The sequence below is a fragment of the Salmo trutta genome, chromosome 16 (genome assembly GCF_901001165.1).
Source record: "Salmo trutta chromosome 16, fSalTru1.1, whole genome shotgun sequence".
NCBI classification, from domain to species: Eukaryota; Metazoa; Chordata; class Actinopteri; order Salmoniformes; family Salmonidae; genus Salmo; species Salmo trutta.
In genome coordinates this window covers 28879895-28898688 of record NC_042972.1, presented here as the reverse complement: position 1 = coordinate 28898688, position 18794 = coordinate 28879895, and the positions used below count along the sequence as shown (strand labels likewise).

General features: G+C 42.2%; 1 protein-coding gene and 2 non-coding genes across 4 annotated transcripts in view; 2 read left to right on the top strand and 1 right to left on the bottom strand.

The window, feature by feature from the left end:
* LOC115150494 (RNA-binding motif, single-stranded-interacting protein 2) overlaps positions 1 to 18794 on the top strand; it is a 65051-nt gene that overhangs the window by 22645 nt on the left and 23612 nt on the right. The window contains exons 2-6 of one of the 2 annotated variants that reach the window (XM_029693856.1): positions 446 to 609; positions 7245 to 7303; positions 7701 to 7792; positions 14652 to 14809; positions 18051 to 18130. In XM_029693856.1, coding sequence (XP_029549716.1) covers positions 446 to 609; positions 7245 to 7303; positions 7701 to 7792; positions 14652 to 14809; positions 18051 to 18130 — 553 coding nt within the window. Of the gene's footprint in view, positions 1 to 442; positions 610 to 7244; positions 7304 to 7700; positions 7793 to 14651; positions 14810 to 18050; positions 18131 to 18794 lie in introns of both variants that reach the window. The other variant, XM_029693855.1, reaches the window with a different exon arrangement.
* trnal-cag (transfer RNA leucine (anticodon CAG)) lies at positions 2435 to 2517 on the top strand. Its single transcript has one exon. It is a non-coding gene; the product is annotated as a tRNA-Leu (tRNA).
* Positions 8279 to 8333, bottom strand: LOC115151213 (U7 small nuclear RNA). The gene has a single exon (XR_003867231.1). It is a non-coding gene; the product is annotated as a U7 small nuclear RNA (small nuclear RNA).

The window sequence follows — 18794 nt, the reverse complement described above, 5'->3', positions numbered from 1 at the left end:
ATGACATAGCCCTTGCCAATATATGATATGTAACAGGCAAATTCAAATCAGGACCTCGTAGCCAGTTCCAATGCTGATTTTCAATCTTCCCCTCTAATCAAGGACTGATTTAGACATAGGACACCAGTGGTGTAATCATTAGTTCTAATGTTTTGAAGCTAAAACAAGAGTTTCTATTGGACAAATTCAGGTAGGTCCCTCCCCGTTTCATACCATTTGCTGCTGTTTAACATTTTGCAACAGAATCGCCGCAATGAATACCCCCCAGGTGGGTGCAAATAATTATCAGGTTAAACAGAAAACCTGCACAAGTCTGGATTTCTAGGCTTGAATTTGAATACCCCTGATATATAACTATCTCTCTCTCTCTCGCTCTCTCTCTCTCTCTCTCTCTCTCTCTCTCTCTCTCTCTCTCTCTCTCTCTCTCTCTCTCTCTCTCCAGCAGTCATATGTGTCCTCCGGCCACCAGATGGCACCCCCCAGTCCCAACACCAACAGCAGCAGCAACAGCAGTGTCGGGGGAGTGGAACAGCTGAGTAAAACTAACCTGTACATCCGCGGTCTTCACCCCGGGACGACAGACCAGGACCTGGTCAAGCTATGCCAGCCGTAGGTCTTCTTCTCCTACTTGCCCACTTTCTTTTACACGGGTAGGGTGAAGTTGCCTCTAGATGCTAATTTAAGATCAGTTTAGTATTTTCATCCTGATGGTTAGGGTTAGGATGGGAGGGGGATAAACAAATCCTAGATCTGTGCCCACAGGTGAATTCTACCTGGAGCTCTTCAATAGGTGATACTTTGCCAGAAAGTGACTACAGTTATTACTGTCAGGTTACCTATATAAAAGTCTACCCTCAGATCAGAACTGGTTGGCTTTGCTGCATTATGGTTGGCTATACAACCTACACGTGTTGCGACAAGGGTTGTTGTGGCTGGATATTCTAAAGAGACTGGTGAGGGTCAGCAGGAGAAAACCCACACCCACCAAGTCACCATCTACAAACATCACACACTCTTACACTGGCCTCGCGCACACACACACACACACACACACACACACACACACACACACACACACACACACACACACACACAACACAACACAACACATACAGTCAAAAAAGGCGAGCTTGCATTCACTAACAAAAAACGTAACATCCAGCCCAGGCACCAGAAAAACCACACCAGGAGGGTAACAGGAGGTAGGGGCTTAGGTGCTGGGGAGTATGGGAGCGTGAAACAGAAACAACAATGTGAACACACACTGAGTGTTTTCCAATAATATCTCCTTTCTCCTGAAGTGTGCACTTGTTCACTACTTCCAACAAATCTTAAAGCATTAGATTGGTGGAGCCATGGGCTAGTTAGAGTTTCCACCATATTTCTTATCAAATCAGTGAAGGGAAGTGACAATTGCACACTTTGGGAAGAAGGAGAGAGAATTGGTATGCAGTCATAGCCTCTGTTAATAGCATACAGTTTGGATGCTTTCTAATTATTGTTTGGATAAGTGAAGGAGTGTAGAGTGAGTGATCTAGAGAGGACTAGGAATTTTTAATTGCTATTTAAAACAGAAAACTCAGACTTAACAGGGTAAAGCCTGGAGATTGACATCAAGTTGGAGAGGGAGGGGTGGGTTTGTGTAATATGTGTTGGAGGTGCGGGGGATTGGCGGAGAAACTAACCTTGGAGGGGAAACGCAATAGACTGGGAAAAGAATAGCATGGCATGCTGGGTAAAGAATGCCACAGGCCTGTAAGTGGGTTAGAGTTAAGACCTTCTACCCCATCCTCCCCTCCCTCCTACACACACACACACACACACACACACACACACACACACACACACACACACACACACACACACACACAACTGTTGTTGAAGTTGATGTAGGAGGAAGGTCAGAGAGTTACTGCCACACAACCTTTGAACTGTTCAACAGGATGCATGACTTTGTTAATGACAACACAAACTATTTCTCTCTCTCTCCATTATAAAAGAGGTCACATCCCCACCAAAACGTTAGTGGGCATTGAGTGTTTATGTATGGCTGTGGTCATATGGCTCAAGGTAGAAATGTCCTCCTATTCACAAATCTAAAATCTGATTACCTAGCTTCCAATTGTAACCTTAACCAACAGAGGAATGAAAGAAGATCTGACTCTGTGTCAGAGTTTAGGGGCAACTTCATGTGTGGCCGCTAATGCTAACGGCCAGGCTTTAGGACCCAGAGGTGGAAAGAGAGTGTGAGAGCAGAGAACAGTGGAGAGTGGAGAGAGAGAGGGGACAGGAAGGGGTGAAGGATCCAGTTACACTTTACACTCCACCCCAGCACTCTGTTAGGGCCAGCCAGTGGAACACCAGCCGTCCTCGCTGACTGCATTACACAGAGACAGTGGAGGGCAGGACCTCTCTCTCTCTCTGTCTAGCAGAAGTCAGGATAGCCGAGTGGTCTAAGGCGCTGCGTTCAGGCCGCAGTCTCCTCTGGAGGCGTAGGTTTGAATCCCACTTCTGATATCCATTTTATTTCACTATCTTATACCATTGTACTGTAAAGTTGCACTGCATACTACTAAGCAGTACTTTAACTTTCCTATTCTACTGCTCTTTGTTTATATTGTTGCAAATTTGGGGGGTAGCCCCGACCGGGATTCAAACCCGGGTCCAGCGACTGTCAAGCCAACACCTTAATTAACTCTATTATGTTTTGCTATATTCTTCTATACTGTCAATGATGGCTATACAGGACAGTCCGTGTCACATTAGACAGTCACTTCTCTAAAGTGCCACCATTTTGGTCGAATAGGCCTGTGTTCATAAATATTTGCTGTGTTCATAAATATTTGCTGTGTGACCTCAAATTTTTATTTGGTAGCACCAGTGGGCTTAGAAAAATATTCACCCAGATAATACATTGAACGGCAAAATTGAAGTTGTGCCTCTGGGTTTGGGAGCAAGAAAAGTTGTTACATTTGTTTGTTTCATGTCAGTGAGCCCTGGCTGTTGTTACATTTGTATCATCATCAGAGTGGAGTGCATCCTGAGCATGTTGATACGATACTTTGTATCATTTCACCTCTAACCTGTGAGAGTGAAGATGAAATTCAGCAACACTTGATGGACAGTGGAAGTTATTTGCTTCTGTATTGATAAAAGCAGGGGCGCAACTTTGGTTTTAGAAGTTTTTTAAATTTTTTATCCTGTCAGCCTACCCGACTGCTCGGAGGCATCCGCATGGTCCTAAAGCACACCGTTGCCTCGTTTTGTATCACATTCAATGATTAAACTGGGGGGGACAAAAATGCAATTTCAGAATGTGGACATGTCCCCCCCGTCCCCAGTGAAAGTTCCGATCCTGGATAAAAGTAAATACCAATTTGTTAGTCTTCACCTGGATTTTACTACGTGAAAAACGACGGAGGCTTTTATACGTTTCAAAATTACGTACTGCTTGCCTATTGGTCTGATTTGTGTGTGTGTGTGTGTGTGTGTGTGTGTGTGTGTGTGTGTGTGTGTGTGTGTGTGTGTGTGTGTGTATGTGTGAGTGTGTGTGCGCTAAAGGTCGACCGATTATGATTTTTTTTCAACGCCGATACCGATACCGATTATTGGAGGGCCAAAAAAGCCGATACAGATTAATCGGCCGATTATTATGATGTTTTTAAAAAAATATGTATATATATATACACTGCTCAAAAAAATAAAGGGAACACTTAAACAACACAATGTAACTCCAAGTCAATCACACTTCTGTGAAATCAAACTGTCCACTTAGGAAGCAACACTGATTGACAATAAATTTCACATGCTGTTGTGCAAATGGAATAGACAACAGGTGGAAATTATAGGCAATTAGCAAGACACCCCCAATAAAGGAGTGGTTCTGCAGGTGGGGACCACAGACCACTTCTCAGTTCCTATGCTTCCTGGCTGATGTTTTGGTCCCTTTTGAATGCTGGTGGTGCTTTCACTCTAGTGGTAGCATGAGACGGAGTCTACAACCCACACAAGTGGCTCAGGTAGTGCAGCTCATCCAGGATGGCACATCAATGCGAGCTGTGGCAAGAAGGTTTGCTGTGTCTGTCAGCGTAGTGTCCAGAGCATGGAGGCGCTACCAGGAGACAGGCCAGTACATCAGGAGACGTGGAGGAGGCCGTAGGAGGGCAACAACCCAGCAGCAGGACCGCTACCTCCGCCTTTGTGCAAGGAGGAGCAGGAGAAGCACTGCCAGAGCCCTGCAAAATGACCTCCAGCAGGCCACAAATGTGCATGTGTCTGCTGAAACGGTCAGAAACAGACTCCATGAGGGTGGTATGAGGGCCCGACGTCCACAGGTGGGGGTTGTGCTTACAGCCCAACACCGTGCAGGACGTTTGGCATTTGCCAGAGAACACCAAGATTGGCAAATTCGCCACTGGCGCCCTGTGCTCTTCACAGATGAAAGCAGGTTCACACTGAGCACGTGACAGACGTGACAGAGTCTGGAGACGCCGTGGAGAACGTTCTGCTGCCTGCAACATCCTCCAGCATGACCGGTTTGGCAGTGGGTCAGTCATGGTGTGGGGTGGCATTTCTTTGGGGGGCTGCACAGCCCTCCATGTGCTCGCCAGAGGTAGCCTGACTGCCATTAGGTACCGAGATGAGATCCTCAGACCCCTTGTGAGACCATATGCTGGTGCGGTTGGCCCTGGGTTCCTCCTAATGCAAGACAATGCTAGACCTCATGTGGCTGGAGTGTGTCAGCAGTTCCTGCAAGAGGAAGGCATTGATGCTATGGACTGGCCCGCCCGTTCCCCAGACCTGAATCCAATTGAGCACATCTGGGACATCATGTCTCGCTCCATCCACCAATGCCACGTTGCACCACAGACTGTCCAGGAGTTGGCGGATGCTTTAGTCCAGGTCTGGGAGGAGATCCCTCAGGAGACCATCCGCCACCTCATCAGGAGCATGCCCAGGCGTTGTAGGGAGGTCATACAGGCACGTGGAGGCCACACACACTACTGAGCCCCATTTTGACTTGTTTTAAGGACATGACATCAAAGTTGGATCAGCCTGTAGTGTGGTTTTCCACTTTAATTTTGAGTGTGACTCCAAATCCAAACCTCCATGGGTTGATAAATTTGATTTCCCTTGATTATTTTTGTGTGATTTTGTTGTCAGCACATTCAACTATGTAAAGAAAAAAGTATTTAATAAGATTATTTATTTCATTCAGATCTAGGATGTGTTGTTTAAGTGTTCCCTTTATTTTTTTGAGCAGTATATATACACACACACACACACACACAGCTCTGAAGTGACAACGATACTGAAGAGTCTGCTTAGGAGACAAATACTCTCAACTGTTTGAATAATAAAAATAGCGTTTAAGTTACCTGTGATGAATGCTGAAAACAAAAACTGTAATTTCTATATGCAGGAAATCCTATTTTAATAATGGGCATGGTAAGAATTGACTACCAAAGTGCGAGTTATAATTCCTATGACACCTTCTAGCAAAATCTGAAAAGCGGTTCCTTCATTTATTCCATAGGATATTTTTAGATTAACTTAAAATAAGGTCTGTGTTTGGTTTAGGCTTACACCACCTTGCCAATTTTATAACTGTGTAGATATCCATAGGATATAACTCTGATCAATATAAGCGAAGATCATTTTTTTTGTAGAGTGGATTTATGAAAATATGTTGACAAACGTTACCTAGTGAGATTTACACGGGTATCAAAACGCCGAGGCGGTTTAAGCACAAAACACAGACCTTACTTGAAGTAGATCAAGACATTCCCTATGGAAGACATGAACGGTAAAATAACGAAGGAACCCCTTTCAAGTTCAGCAGCAAGTTATTACAGGAATTATGACGCGTCGACTATTTCTCTCTAAACCATATACCTTTGACTATTACGAGCCTGCTGCTGCCTACCACCGCTCAGTCAGACTGCTCTATCAAATATCAAATCATAGACTTAACTATAATATAATAAACCTTAGGTCATTAATAGGGTCAAATCCGGAAACTATCATCTCGAAAACATTATTCTTTCAGTGACATACGGAACCGTTCCGTATTTTATCTAACGGGTGGCATCCATAAGTCTAAATATTCCTGTTACATCGCACAACCTACAATGTTATTTCATAGTTCCGTAAAATTCTCGCAAATTCGTTCGCAACGAGCCAGATTCTGTATACCCTGATTCTGCGTGCAACGAACGCAAGAGAACTGACACAATTTCACCTAGATAATATTGCCTGCTAACCTGGATTTATTTTAGCTAAATATGCAGGTTTAAAAATATATACTTCTGTGTATTGATTTTAAGAAAGGCATGGATGTTTATGGTTAGGTACAGTCGTGCAACGATTGTGCTTTTTTTTCGCAAATGCGCTTTTGTTAAATCATCCCCCGTTTGGCGAAGTCGGCTGTCTTTGTTATGAAGAAATAGTCTTCACAGTTCGCAACGAGCCAGGCGGCCCAAACTGCTGCATATACCCTGACTCTGTTTGCAAGAGAAGTGACACATTTTCCCTAGTTAAAAGAAATTCATGTTAGCAGGCAATATTAACTAAATATGCAGGTTTAAAAATATATACTTGTGTATTGATTTTAAGAAAGACATTGATGTTTATGGTTAGGTACACGTCAGAGCAAAGACAGTCCTTTTTTGCGAATGCGCACCGCATCGATTATATGCAAAGCAGGACAGGCTAGATAAACTAGTAATATCATCAACCATGTGTAGTTAACTAGTGTTTATGATTGATTGATTGTTTTTTTATAAGATAAGTTTAATGCTAGCTAGCAACTTACCTTGGCAACGTAAAGCAGGTGGTTAGAGCGTTGGGCTAGTTAACGTAAGGTTGCATCCCCAAGCTGACAAGGTAAAAATCTGTCGTTCTGCCCCTGAACAAGGCAGTTAACCCACCGTTCCTAGGCTGTCATTGAAAATAAGAATGTGTTCTTTAACTGACTTGCCTAGTTAAATAAAGTTTTTTTTTTTTTTTTATCGGCAAATCGGTCGCCAAAAATACCGATTACCGATTGTTATGAAAACTTGAAATCGGCCCTAATTAATCGGCCATACCGATTAATCGGTCGACCACTAGTGTGCGCATGCATAATTACCCAGCATTAGGAAGTGTTAGTGTCTAAATGTTAGGGAGGTTACACAAAATGTCCGATAGTCACCTCCTCCTCATATGGTCTGATGATGTCATGTTTATGTGTTTTTGTTTTGAAGGTATGGGAAGATTGTTTCCACCAAGGCCATCCTGGACAAAACCACCAACAAGTGCAAAGGTGAGAGTTCAGAGTTCAACAGGTTGTTTGGTTCATGGCACAGATGCCACTTACATTTAACCTGGAAAGATAGTGTTAGTGTCTAGTGTTGTGTTGTTAACTGTGTCTTCTTAAACAAGCTCATGGATTTATGGACTCAAACTCGATCACAACTGCATTCTACAATATTCGATGGTATTAGGCTATATAATATAATGTTAAAGTATTAGTCTGGTTACAGGTCTACTAATATACTGTATAAATCTATAAATCCACTAAACTTTAGTCATTTTACATAATGTCTTTAGACTTTAAACACCTGTAGTTAATCTAACAACCATTTTGAATTCCAATCTTACTTTTCAATCATGAACATTATGTACAAATGCAAAAATGTGTGTGTATATGTGTTGTGTAGGCTATGGCTTTGTGGACTTTGACAGTCCGACAGCGGCCCAGAAAGCAGTGACCGCCCTGAAGTCCAGTGGTGCCCAGGCTCAGATGGCCAAGGTAAGACACACACTCATTTACATCAACTCCACACACACACTTTATATATTCACAGTCACACATGATCGGTTATAAACTTTTCTGTTAGGAGTTCAATCATTACTTCAATGTGACTCCTTACATCCTCACTTTCTTTATTTCATTGCCAAACTCATATGAAAAAATGCTATTGTATACTATGGTATAAATACTATAGTATTCAATGTAGTGTTTTTGCAGACTTTACTGTAGTATTCATTGTAGTGTATTTACTGTAGTATACTGTAGTATTTACAGTTAGCTATAGTATAAATACTGTAGTATAAGAAAAGTGTAGTATATACTATAGTAATTAATGTACTGTTTTGTGGATTGTAGCATACTGTAGTATTTACTGTAGTGTTTTTGCAGACTGTAGCATACTTTAGTATTTACTGTAGTGTTTTTGCAGACATTACTGTAGTATTTACTATAGTGTTTTTGTTTTATTTTCTGTGACATAGAAGTGGAGGCTTTCTCCTTCAGGAAACCTACTGGAGAAATACTAAAAGAGCAGATTTTCCATAACCTGTATGTAGGTAGGACTGGGGTCTGAACGGATAGTTCAGCGCTTCTGCTCTTTTCTATAACTTGTAGGGAACACAATATATGATCTATACTTTGCATGTAGGTTTTTCACTTATTGGTGGCACAAATTGCAATATAGGGGAATGGGCAGGGTATATGCAAATTAAATACTTTAGTATTTACTAAAGTTTAAAAAGGGTTGTGTTTTTGCAGACATTACCGTAGTATTGACTACAGGGTTGTTTTGCGGATATTACTGTAGTATTTACTATAGTATCCTACAGTATACTACAACATTGTAGAGTAATTACTACACATGATCGAGGGATACTACAGTGTGTAGTATACTATTCTACAGTATACTACAGTTTACTATAGAATTCTGTAGTAAGTACTGTAGAATTCTATAATAAACTGTAGTATTTTTTTATGTGGGAATGTTCAGAGAACCTGAACTTTCAAATAATTTATTTGATTTGATGGTGAATTGACAGTTAGTTCTGCCAAGTTGGCATCTATATTGAACCACAAAAAGGAGAGACAGTGTTCATGCGAACACACTTCCTCCAATATTCCCAGTGGTTACAAAGGTGAGCTCTTATACTGTATGTTGTTATGGCCTGAATGGTGATAAGTGTTCTCTTGGCACCATCTCAAGATCTTCGTTAGCTGGCAGTTGGCTGGGTGGGAGAGAGGGAGGTTGAAGAGGTCCCAGCACCTGAGGAGAACAGGAAGGCTATCAGATGGAATGGAACTGGTTGTTTCTCCTCTTCCCTCTCTTGACTCTTCCTCTCCCCTTCACCTCTATTCTCACATCTCCCCTCGCCCCTTTTCACCCATCCCTCTCTCCCTCTTTCCCTCCTACTTTGTGTGGCTGGCAATATGTGTGTCCTGCTAAGCGGCTCCTGCTGTGGGTCTTGTCCTGAGCTCTTTGTATGGGTGTTTGCAGTCAAAGGGACTGTTGTGGGCCCATTAAGCTGATTCCTCTGTGCCTCTCAGGCCCCCCATTGAGAGGGCCCCGGGAAGGGTGCCACCGCACCCACCGTCAATGGGACGGGGACAATGAGCTGGCCTGTGCCTGCCTGGGTTTGTATCTGGGCCTGGGGCTGACACTATAGGGCTACAATCACTCCAACCCGGCCCTGCAACAGGGTCCAAGTCACTTCACTACTACAGAGCGAAGATGGACCAGCACAGGAATTTATACACTAACTTCAGAATTAAGATGAGCCTTGCAACTGAAAATCAGGGTCCACCTAATCACTCCTCCTGCTACCCAGATATTGTATCCCAACACTCACTGTAATAGAAGTTAGAACACAATAGCCTAACTTACATAAACAGTATACAGTGGCAAGAGAAAGTATGTGAACCCTTTGGAATTACCTGGACTTGCATAAATTGGTTATAAAATTTGATCTGATCTTCATCTATGTCACAACAATAGACAAACATAGTCTGCTTAAACTAATAACACACAAACAATTATATGTTTTCATGTCTTTATTGAACATACCGTGTAAACATTCACAGTGCAGGGTGTAAAAAGTATGTGAACCCTTGGATTTAATAACTGGTTGACCCTACTTTGGCAGCATTAACCTCAACCAAACCTTTTCTGTAGTTGCGGATCAGACCTGCACAGCGGTCAGGAGGAATTTTGGACCATTCCTCTTTACAAAACTGTTTCAGTTCAGCAATATTCTTGGGATGTCTGGTGTGAAATGCTCTCTTGAGGTCATGCCACAGCATCTCAATCGGGTTGAGGTCAAGACTCTGACTGGGCCACTCCAGAAGGCGTATTTTCTTCTGTTGAAGCCATTCTGTTGTTGATTTATTTCTGTGTTTTGGGTCATTGTCCTGTTGCATCACCCAACTTCTGTTGAGCTTCAATTGGCGGACAGATAGCTTTACATTCTCCTGCAAAATGTCTTGATAAACTTGGGAATTCATTTTTCTGTCGATGATAGCAAGCTGTCCAGGCCAAGATGCAGCAAAGCAGCTCCAAACCATGATGCTCCCTTCAACAAGCTTTACAGTTGGGATGAGGTTTTGATGTTGGTGTGCTATGCCTTTCTTTCTCCACACGTATGTTACCTTTCCTGCCTCGCCTCCAGACCGTAGTCGGGACGGCTCAGGGGAGCCTTCACTTGCTAGCTCCGGGGCCAGAGCAATTTACGGATGCTCTGGGGAAATTCCCACATTTGGGGATCTTATCCGCTGCTAATGACAAGTTAGTCTGAAATTCCCCTGAAATAGTTAACTTTTATTAAAACTTGTACATCATTTGAGGTAGTCCGTATGACAAAATAAAATAGTGGGCTAACGGAGCAAAAAGAGCGTTGCTCAAAGTACGGCTACATCCTCATTACACAATATTGCATTCTAAACCGAACGTTAACTTACTACATTACCCATAATGCACTTCAGTGTTTTAAAGCTCTTCCCATACTTTATCAACACATAGTGTTGTGTGTTCCTTCCAAACAACTCAACTTTAGTTTCTTCTGTCCACAGAATATTTTTCTAGTAGCGCTGTGGAACATCCAGATGCTCTTTTGCGAAGTTGAGACGTGCAGCAATGTTTTTTTAGGACAGCAGTGGCTTCTTCCATGGTGTCCTCCCATGAACACCATTCTTGTTTAGTGTTTTACGTATCGTAGACTCACAAACAGAGATGTTAGCATGTTCCAGAGATTTCTGTAAGTCTTTAGCTGACACTCTAAGATTCTTCTTAAACTCATTGAGCATTCTGCGCTGTGCTCTTGAAGTCATCTTTGAAGGACAGCCACTCCGAGAGAGAGTGGCAACAGTGCTGAACTTTCTCCATTTATAGACAATATCTTACCGTGAACTGATGAACATCAAGGCTTTTAGAGATACTTTTTTAACCCTTTCCAGCTTTATGCAAGTCAACAATTCTTAATCTTGCGTCTTCTGAGATCTCTTTTGTTCGAGGCAGTGCTTCTTGTGAATAGCAAACTCAAATTTTGTGAGTGTTTTTTATAGGGCAGGGCAGCTCTAACCAACATCTCCAATCTCGTCTCAATGATTGTACTCCAGGTTAGCTGACTCCTGACTCCAATTATCTTTTGGAGAAGTCATTATCCTAGGGGTTCACATACTTTTTCCAACCTACACTGTGAATGTTTAAATGATGTATTCAATATAGACAAGACAAATACAATAATTTGTGAGTTATTAGTTTAAGCAGACTGTGTTTGTCTGTTGTTGTGACTTAGATGAAGATTGTTATGACCAATTTAGGCAGAAATCCAGATAATTCCAAAGGATTGACATACTTTTTCTTGCTACTGTATCTGAGAAGTTGGTAGTGGCCAAAACAGTGGAGAGTGCCCTATTAGAAGTCATTTTGGGCCTGTGAGCTACAGTGAGCTACTCTGCATCATGGCCTGTCCTTCTGAACTTGGCTTATGGGTTGTTAGGTTACCTAAGTATAACTCAGTCTGTGATTAAAAGGCAAGGAGAAAACCACAGATACTGACAGTGATGACCACCCTTTTTTGTGCATCCCTGATTTAAACAGTATCTGTCTAAATCTGAAATCAGACACTAAAATATATTTGCATTAGTCAGGTTATTTCCTTGTACTGTCACTGAATGTGGGTCGTGTTGTTGTCATGTTTCCAGTGTGTTGGTTCTTTAACAGTGTGGGCCATGCTGAGCATTATCATAACTCCCAGCCAGTCAGTCGTCTCTACAGAGGAGTGTCTATGGGGCTAGCTTTGGGGCTGTCTATGGAGCTGGCTATGGGGCTGGCTATGGGGCTGGCTGTGGGGCTGTCTATGGAGCTGGCTATGGGGCTGGCTGTGGGGCTGTCTATGGGGTGGCTATGGGGCAGGATATTGGGCTGGCTATGGGCTTTCTATAGGGCTGCCTATGGGGATGGCTATGGGGCTGGCTGTGGGGCTGTCTATGGGGTGGCTATGGGGCAGGATATTGGGCTGGCTATGGGCTTTCTATAGGGCTGCCTATGGGGCTGACTATGGGGCTGTTTAGTCGCTGGCTTGTGGGCTGTCTGTGGGCTGTCTATGGGCTGGCTATGGGACTGTCTTTGGGGCTGGCTATGGGGCTGGCTATGGGGCTGTTTAGTGGCTGGCTTGTGGGCTGTCTATGGGCTGTCTATGGGACTGTCTTTGGGGCTGGCTATGGGGCTGGTTATGGGCTGTCTATGGTGCTGTCTATAGGCTGACTATGGGGCTGGCTGTGGGCTTTCTATGGGGCTGCCTATGGGGCTGTCTATGGGGCAGTTTATGGGGCTGTTTATGGGCTGTCTTTGGGCTTGGTGGGGAGGGACAGGGAAATAATGGAAAGTGATATAAATCAACAGCTCTTTACTTTCTAGAGAGCCTTCCTTTCTGCGTACAGACGTCAGCTCACACTCACCACCAGCTCGTCGCCATAGATGCATACTGAGCAAGACTAAGGGGATGTGTGTCACCAGGGGAGAGAGAAAATAGAGAGGGAGAGTTGGATAAAAAGAGAGTAAAAGCAATGAAGAGATTCCATTTCAGATGTGGTGTGCTTGGGTGTGGTCCAGACATAATTTGAATATCAGCATCAGAGGAACCGTTTAGGAGATGTTGTCCCCGCATGCAGAACAGGATTAGATAGATCAGTCAGTCTTATCTATATTATATGACTGGTCACAGTGCCACTGAGTTGTGTAACAAGGAAGTGTCTCCTTAACCACCAATGTGGTTTAAATCCCAGAAATGAGACTTTCCCTCACGTTGAATCCTGGTTAATTTAAGGAGATTTCTATTTAGTGTGAGGACAGGCCAACACAGCGTGACATTGAGAAGTGTTTCAGGATGCTGTGTGTTGACACGCTTCAGTACCATAAATCCACCCAGGAATTCCTCATTGTCAGATCAACAAAGTGACAAGCACGGTACAACACCCAGCTCAACTCCTGCTGAACTCCCGGTGCAAACTGAGGGTGTGTCCCAAATGCACCCTGTTCCCTTTGTAGCGCAATACTTTTGACCTCAAACTGAAGCTCCAGTAGGCAGCTACCTGTGTTCTTCGGCTCTCCTGTCTATTTGACTTAGGATCAAGCCGACTCTTTGCTTATGAATCAACAGAGATAAGTGTGGACTTACTGGTCTGTTGAATGAACCTATATTTTGGCTCAGTTTCTGTCCTAAAGGAGGGAGATGGAAATGGAGGGAACAGTGGGATGTAGTGTGGTCATATGGGGTGATGTCACTTGTGTGGATGGTGTTTTTGACTGGTGGTGACGAGGTGTATGTGGATCTGTAATTTAGACTTGACTGAAATGCTATCTTTAAACACTGTATCTAAACCTTAGCTCATATCCTTTCTATTACTCCCTGGGGCATGAACCTGGTAACCTGATATTCACTGTCACATTTCATAACAAGGTGTTGTTTCCTCATGCTCTCTGAAATGTTGCATAAAAACCTTTGTGAGAGGGAAAGAGAGACTGTGGGAAAGACTGTATCAGGAGAGAGAGAGAGACTATTGCATGAGACAGGGAGAAAGACTGTGTACAGTCAGACACTTTTGTAGTTCCTCCCTCTATCCGCTCTCCCACTGTACCCCCCTCTATTTTCTTTGCTTTTCAATGCTCCTCATTCCCCTAGTCTCTCCCACCCCCTCTAGTTTTCTCCTTTACCTCCTTCAGTTACAGCAGATTGTCAGATAGAAGCACAACTCCTATGAACAAACCCACTCCTCTCCCCATCATCCAATTCTCCCCCTTTTCACTCCCTTCCGCCTGAATATTACTTGCCTTTCTCCTCTCCCCTGTTTGTTGAAGCTCCCTCTTCCATCCCTCCTCCCCTCCTTTCCCTGCAATTGGCCCAGCCCCTACTCACCCGGTTGCCAAGCTGCTGTTGTTGTGCGAACTCTAAACTTCACCCCTGGTTTCCTGTATGTTTCTACATAGTCTCACAAGGTTTCACTTTTGAGCCCTGGAATCGTAATCGTCTCTCATTCCTCTTTTATTCATTCTTCAGGTCTGGGCTCTTTTTCAGTCCTTCCACATTTCCACATACTTTTCCTACATTATTATGCATACATTTCCTAGTAGCTGAATGTGTTTTTAAGAGGTGAAAAGTGCTCTTGTACTCACAAAAGCACTCACATACAACCCACATTCAGTCATAAACCACTGACAATACTAATTTGTTATATCGTATATCTTTCATGACCATGACGTCACAAATATATCTAACAGAATGTAAACAGTGAATGTAAAACCTCTTTGTTTGTGATTACACACTGTGAGTCTGATTTACCCTGTCTGTCTGTTTTCCTTATGCAGCAACAGGAGCAGGACCCCACCAACCTGTACATCTCCAACCTCCCTGTGTCCATGGACGAGCAGGAGCTGGAGAGCATGCTCAAGTCCTTCGGCCAGGTCATCTCCACACGCATCCTCCGCGATGCCAACGGGATCAGCCGTGGCGTTGGCTTCGCCAGGTACACACTACATGCTACACCAGTAGCATCTTTGGCAACATGTTACACCAGCAGCTAAAACTACATGTTACAATAGTAGCAGTGGTGTAGTGGAAGGTATACGCAGGAATATGGCATGTACCAACTTTTTTTTATTGGGCATTGCGTATACTCACTTCTTAATCCCCATGATGCATATCAAAGTAGTGTAGTGGAGGTATACGTTGTATCAATGAATAAGGCCTATTGAACAGATCAGAATGTTCTCATTTTAAGCACAGCAATGTGCACACGGCGTTAGGCCTACAGTACGCATGCATGTTCCAACACGTGAATATTCCAAAATGCAATCTGCGGGAAAACACTGTTCTAAAATGCACATGTAAACGGTTTCATGGACAGAGATGGAAATATTCAATCGAAAATTTGAAATAGGAGAGATCTAAAGATGCAACAACTATTATGGGTTGCTAATATGACTAGGATAATGCTTTTGGCTGCTAGACAATGAAAGAAAGTCAATTGACAACCAATAGAACAGGAGAGTGAAAATTATACTGATGCTAATGATAGGCCTAACCATCTTCTGATAGATAGAAAGGCTTTCCCAAAAAACTTCGCCATTAAATGTTAACTAGCTACAAAGTAGTCTACCTGGCAGAATGATATGATTATTTCCATCAATCCAGTGGCCATTTGTTCTACAAACTCCATCTCATGTGAGCTCTATGAAACACCGCCCACCAAACAACAGTGCTAGGTGCCTACACACTTTAATTAAAGGGTAACTACACTTAAAAATCTTTTTTTTTCTTTTTTTTCTCAGATCTCAAAAATGGTGTCCTGATGTGGTTTAAGCATTGTTGTGCAATTTTGTTGTTTTTCTATAAAACAAACTGTGAATTTATCTAGGTTTCAATCCAATTACCGAAAGATTTTAATGCGAATATTCTAAAATCAGTATAATATAAACAACATGCGCATTTTCCCACCAGAGATGTTCTTCCATCAAACTGACTTGTGGGTAAAAGGCTATGTGTGATGACGTAGTACACATTAACATTTATTTTGCGGTTAAATTCTGATCATGTACCAAATAATTAATCGTAACTTACTTCATCTGTAGCCTGATAAACTGCATACTTTCCTGAGTCTAAGTGGGAGGACCACACAACATATCATCGCGTGACTCCAAGTTTACTTCAATATGATAGTTGCTATATCTATATTTGCGCCTAAAAGTGTGTCCACCACCATTTCTCGCATAATTCATTTTACAGACACAAAACGACACACATTGTCTAGCGTATTTTGTTTTTGTCGACATTTGGTGAGTTTACAGATGAATTTGCGGTTTCAGTCAGGCCTGTTGTAAAAAGGTTGGATGGGAACCTGGTTTTAGAGAGCGCAATAAAATAATTAAGGACAAATCAGAAACCTGTGAATTTCTGACTCAGTTGACAGGCTCATTCATCTAGTTCAATAGTAGGCCTAATATTAACCTACTTGCACAGTACACATTTTTTTGCCAAATAAGAGTATACCCACTTCTCCAGGCACCACTACACCACTGATTAGCAGAGAGCTAAGTTGAACCTAAGGGGTAAGTTTAGCCACCCTTGTATCTAGGAAACCATAACCAAAATTAATCAAGTGACCAAATATTTTGGAAGAGGTCATTATTTCAAGGAGTCAGTGAAGGTAGAAAGCACATGGAAAAATGGTTAGTGTCAAGGTATGCGTGAAGGGCTGTAGGAAGTCAGGCGCAGGAGAGCAGATATTTGGTAGCAAAACGGAGCCTTTTATTTGGCGAAGCAAAAGCACACGGCACAAACGAACACGAAATACAAATACGGGTTGAACATAACCCAGCGCAACCAGCCTAACGTGCGCATACATGAAAACAGATACCACACAAAGACATGAGGGAAACAGAGGGTAAATACACAACACATGAGGGAAATGAGAACCAGGTGTATGGGAAAACGAGACAAAACAAATGGAAAATGAAAATTTGATCGGCGATGGCTAGAAGACCGTCGACGTCGACCGCCGAACACCGCCCGAACAAGGAGAGGCATCGACTTCGGCAAAAGTCGTGACAGTTAGGTCCAAAAAACAGATTTTCAACAAGTCAAATGAATGTATAGTGTTAGAGGTTTCATGATGCTTGTATCTAAACCAAAGAAAATCATTTTAAGATTGTTCTATAAATCAGTTGGGGTCTCGATAAGCTTCAATATGAGGTCCTAAACAGAATGAAAGTGCATCCTTGTAGCCAAGGCTTAAATAAGCATTTTTCATTGGTAACACTGTTCTTCCCAACTTTAAAAAGTTAGGAGCACCACATGACATTGAGATTTACATTTACATTTACATTTAAGTCATTTAGCAGACGCTCTTATCCAGAGCGACTTACAAATTGGTGCATTCACCTTATGATATCCAGTGGAACAACCACTTTACAATAGTGCATCTAAATCTTTTAAGGGGGGGGGGGGTTAGAAGGATTACTTTATCCTATCCCAGGTATTCCTTAAAGAGGTGGGGTTTGGTCCTACATGAATTCTAGCTACTTTTGAAGCACATGGTGTGCACTAGAAACTAATATCTGACACTGTAAAGACATTAATTTATTATAAAAGCTAAAATGTTGATACAAATACCTGTCATTGAAATTATTAAGTCATTTGTGGAATATTAGGTTTCTACATTGTGTAAAATAACAATTTTCCGAAGGAGATGCATTACATTGACAATTGTACACTGTCGCTTTAAAAATGTCATGCTTGTGATGATGACATGCAAGAGATCTCTCATTCATTCATTGCTATGATTATTGATCTCCTGAAGAAGCTAACCATCACACTACCATCGCCATGCTTGACCGTTGGTATGAGGTTGTTACCGTGGAATGTTGTGTTTGGTTTTCGCCAGGCATATGGGACCCATGTCGTCCAAAAAGTTATACTTTTGACTCATCTGTCCATAGAACATTCTTCCAAGAGTCTTGAAGATCATCCAGGTGCTTCCAGGTGCTTTTTGGCAAACTTTTTGGATGACATGGGTCCTAATGCTCCCAATGTTTTGTACACTCAGTGTATTTGTTAGAAAGAATACTACATTTCCCCTGGCGGAGTGATGCTGAATGTAAAAATGTGTTCAATTTACCCATCTCTTCCCTACATGCTATATCAGCAACAACAAGGGTCACACCGGGGTCTCTCTGAGTAATGGACTTGAATGTTTGACTTTGTTTCAGGATGGAGTCCACAGAGAAGTGTGAAGCCATTATTCAACATTTTAATGGCAAATTCATTAAGACTCCACCAGGAGTTCCAGGTGAGCAGATCTCTCTACCTGTCTCATCTATGTATTCTCCACAAAGCCCAGATGTTATGATACCACCTCAGTCATTCACTTCAGATGGCAAATCAAGAGCTGTGTCCAGAAACAATCGCTATCCCCTACCCCCTAGAAATGTGTGGAGATCTGAGAGGATTGGACAGATATAAGCAATATGGCAAAACTTCAATCTAGCCTACACTATAAAAAAATCTAGTTGTTTCAACTAAATATTATTAAGTAACTAGTTCCACTGTATTTTCTTTGTTTACTAAACTTTTCGGTCAAAATGTTACCTGAATTTAACATTTTTAGTTGGCCCAAACTTAGCTTCAACATATGAAAACATAGGCAAAAATTCGGTCAACTTAAAATGTGTTTATTCAATTTGTCTAGAAATTATTATTTTGGAATGTTACCCCAAAAATGACTGTGGACCTAGTTACACACAGACAGTGCTTATAACATACAATGTTTTCAATGTACATTTTTTTTATACACGTTGACACAGTCTTACCTTTAGGTAAGATGTCAAAAATTATAATTTCTAGTTTACTCCTTTCTCAATTGACAATCATTCCCCCCATCCTCAATCAATCAATCAATCAAATGTATTTATAAAGCCTTTTGTTTACATCAGCTGAGATCACAAAGTGCTATA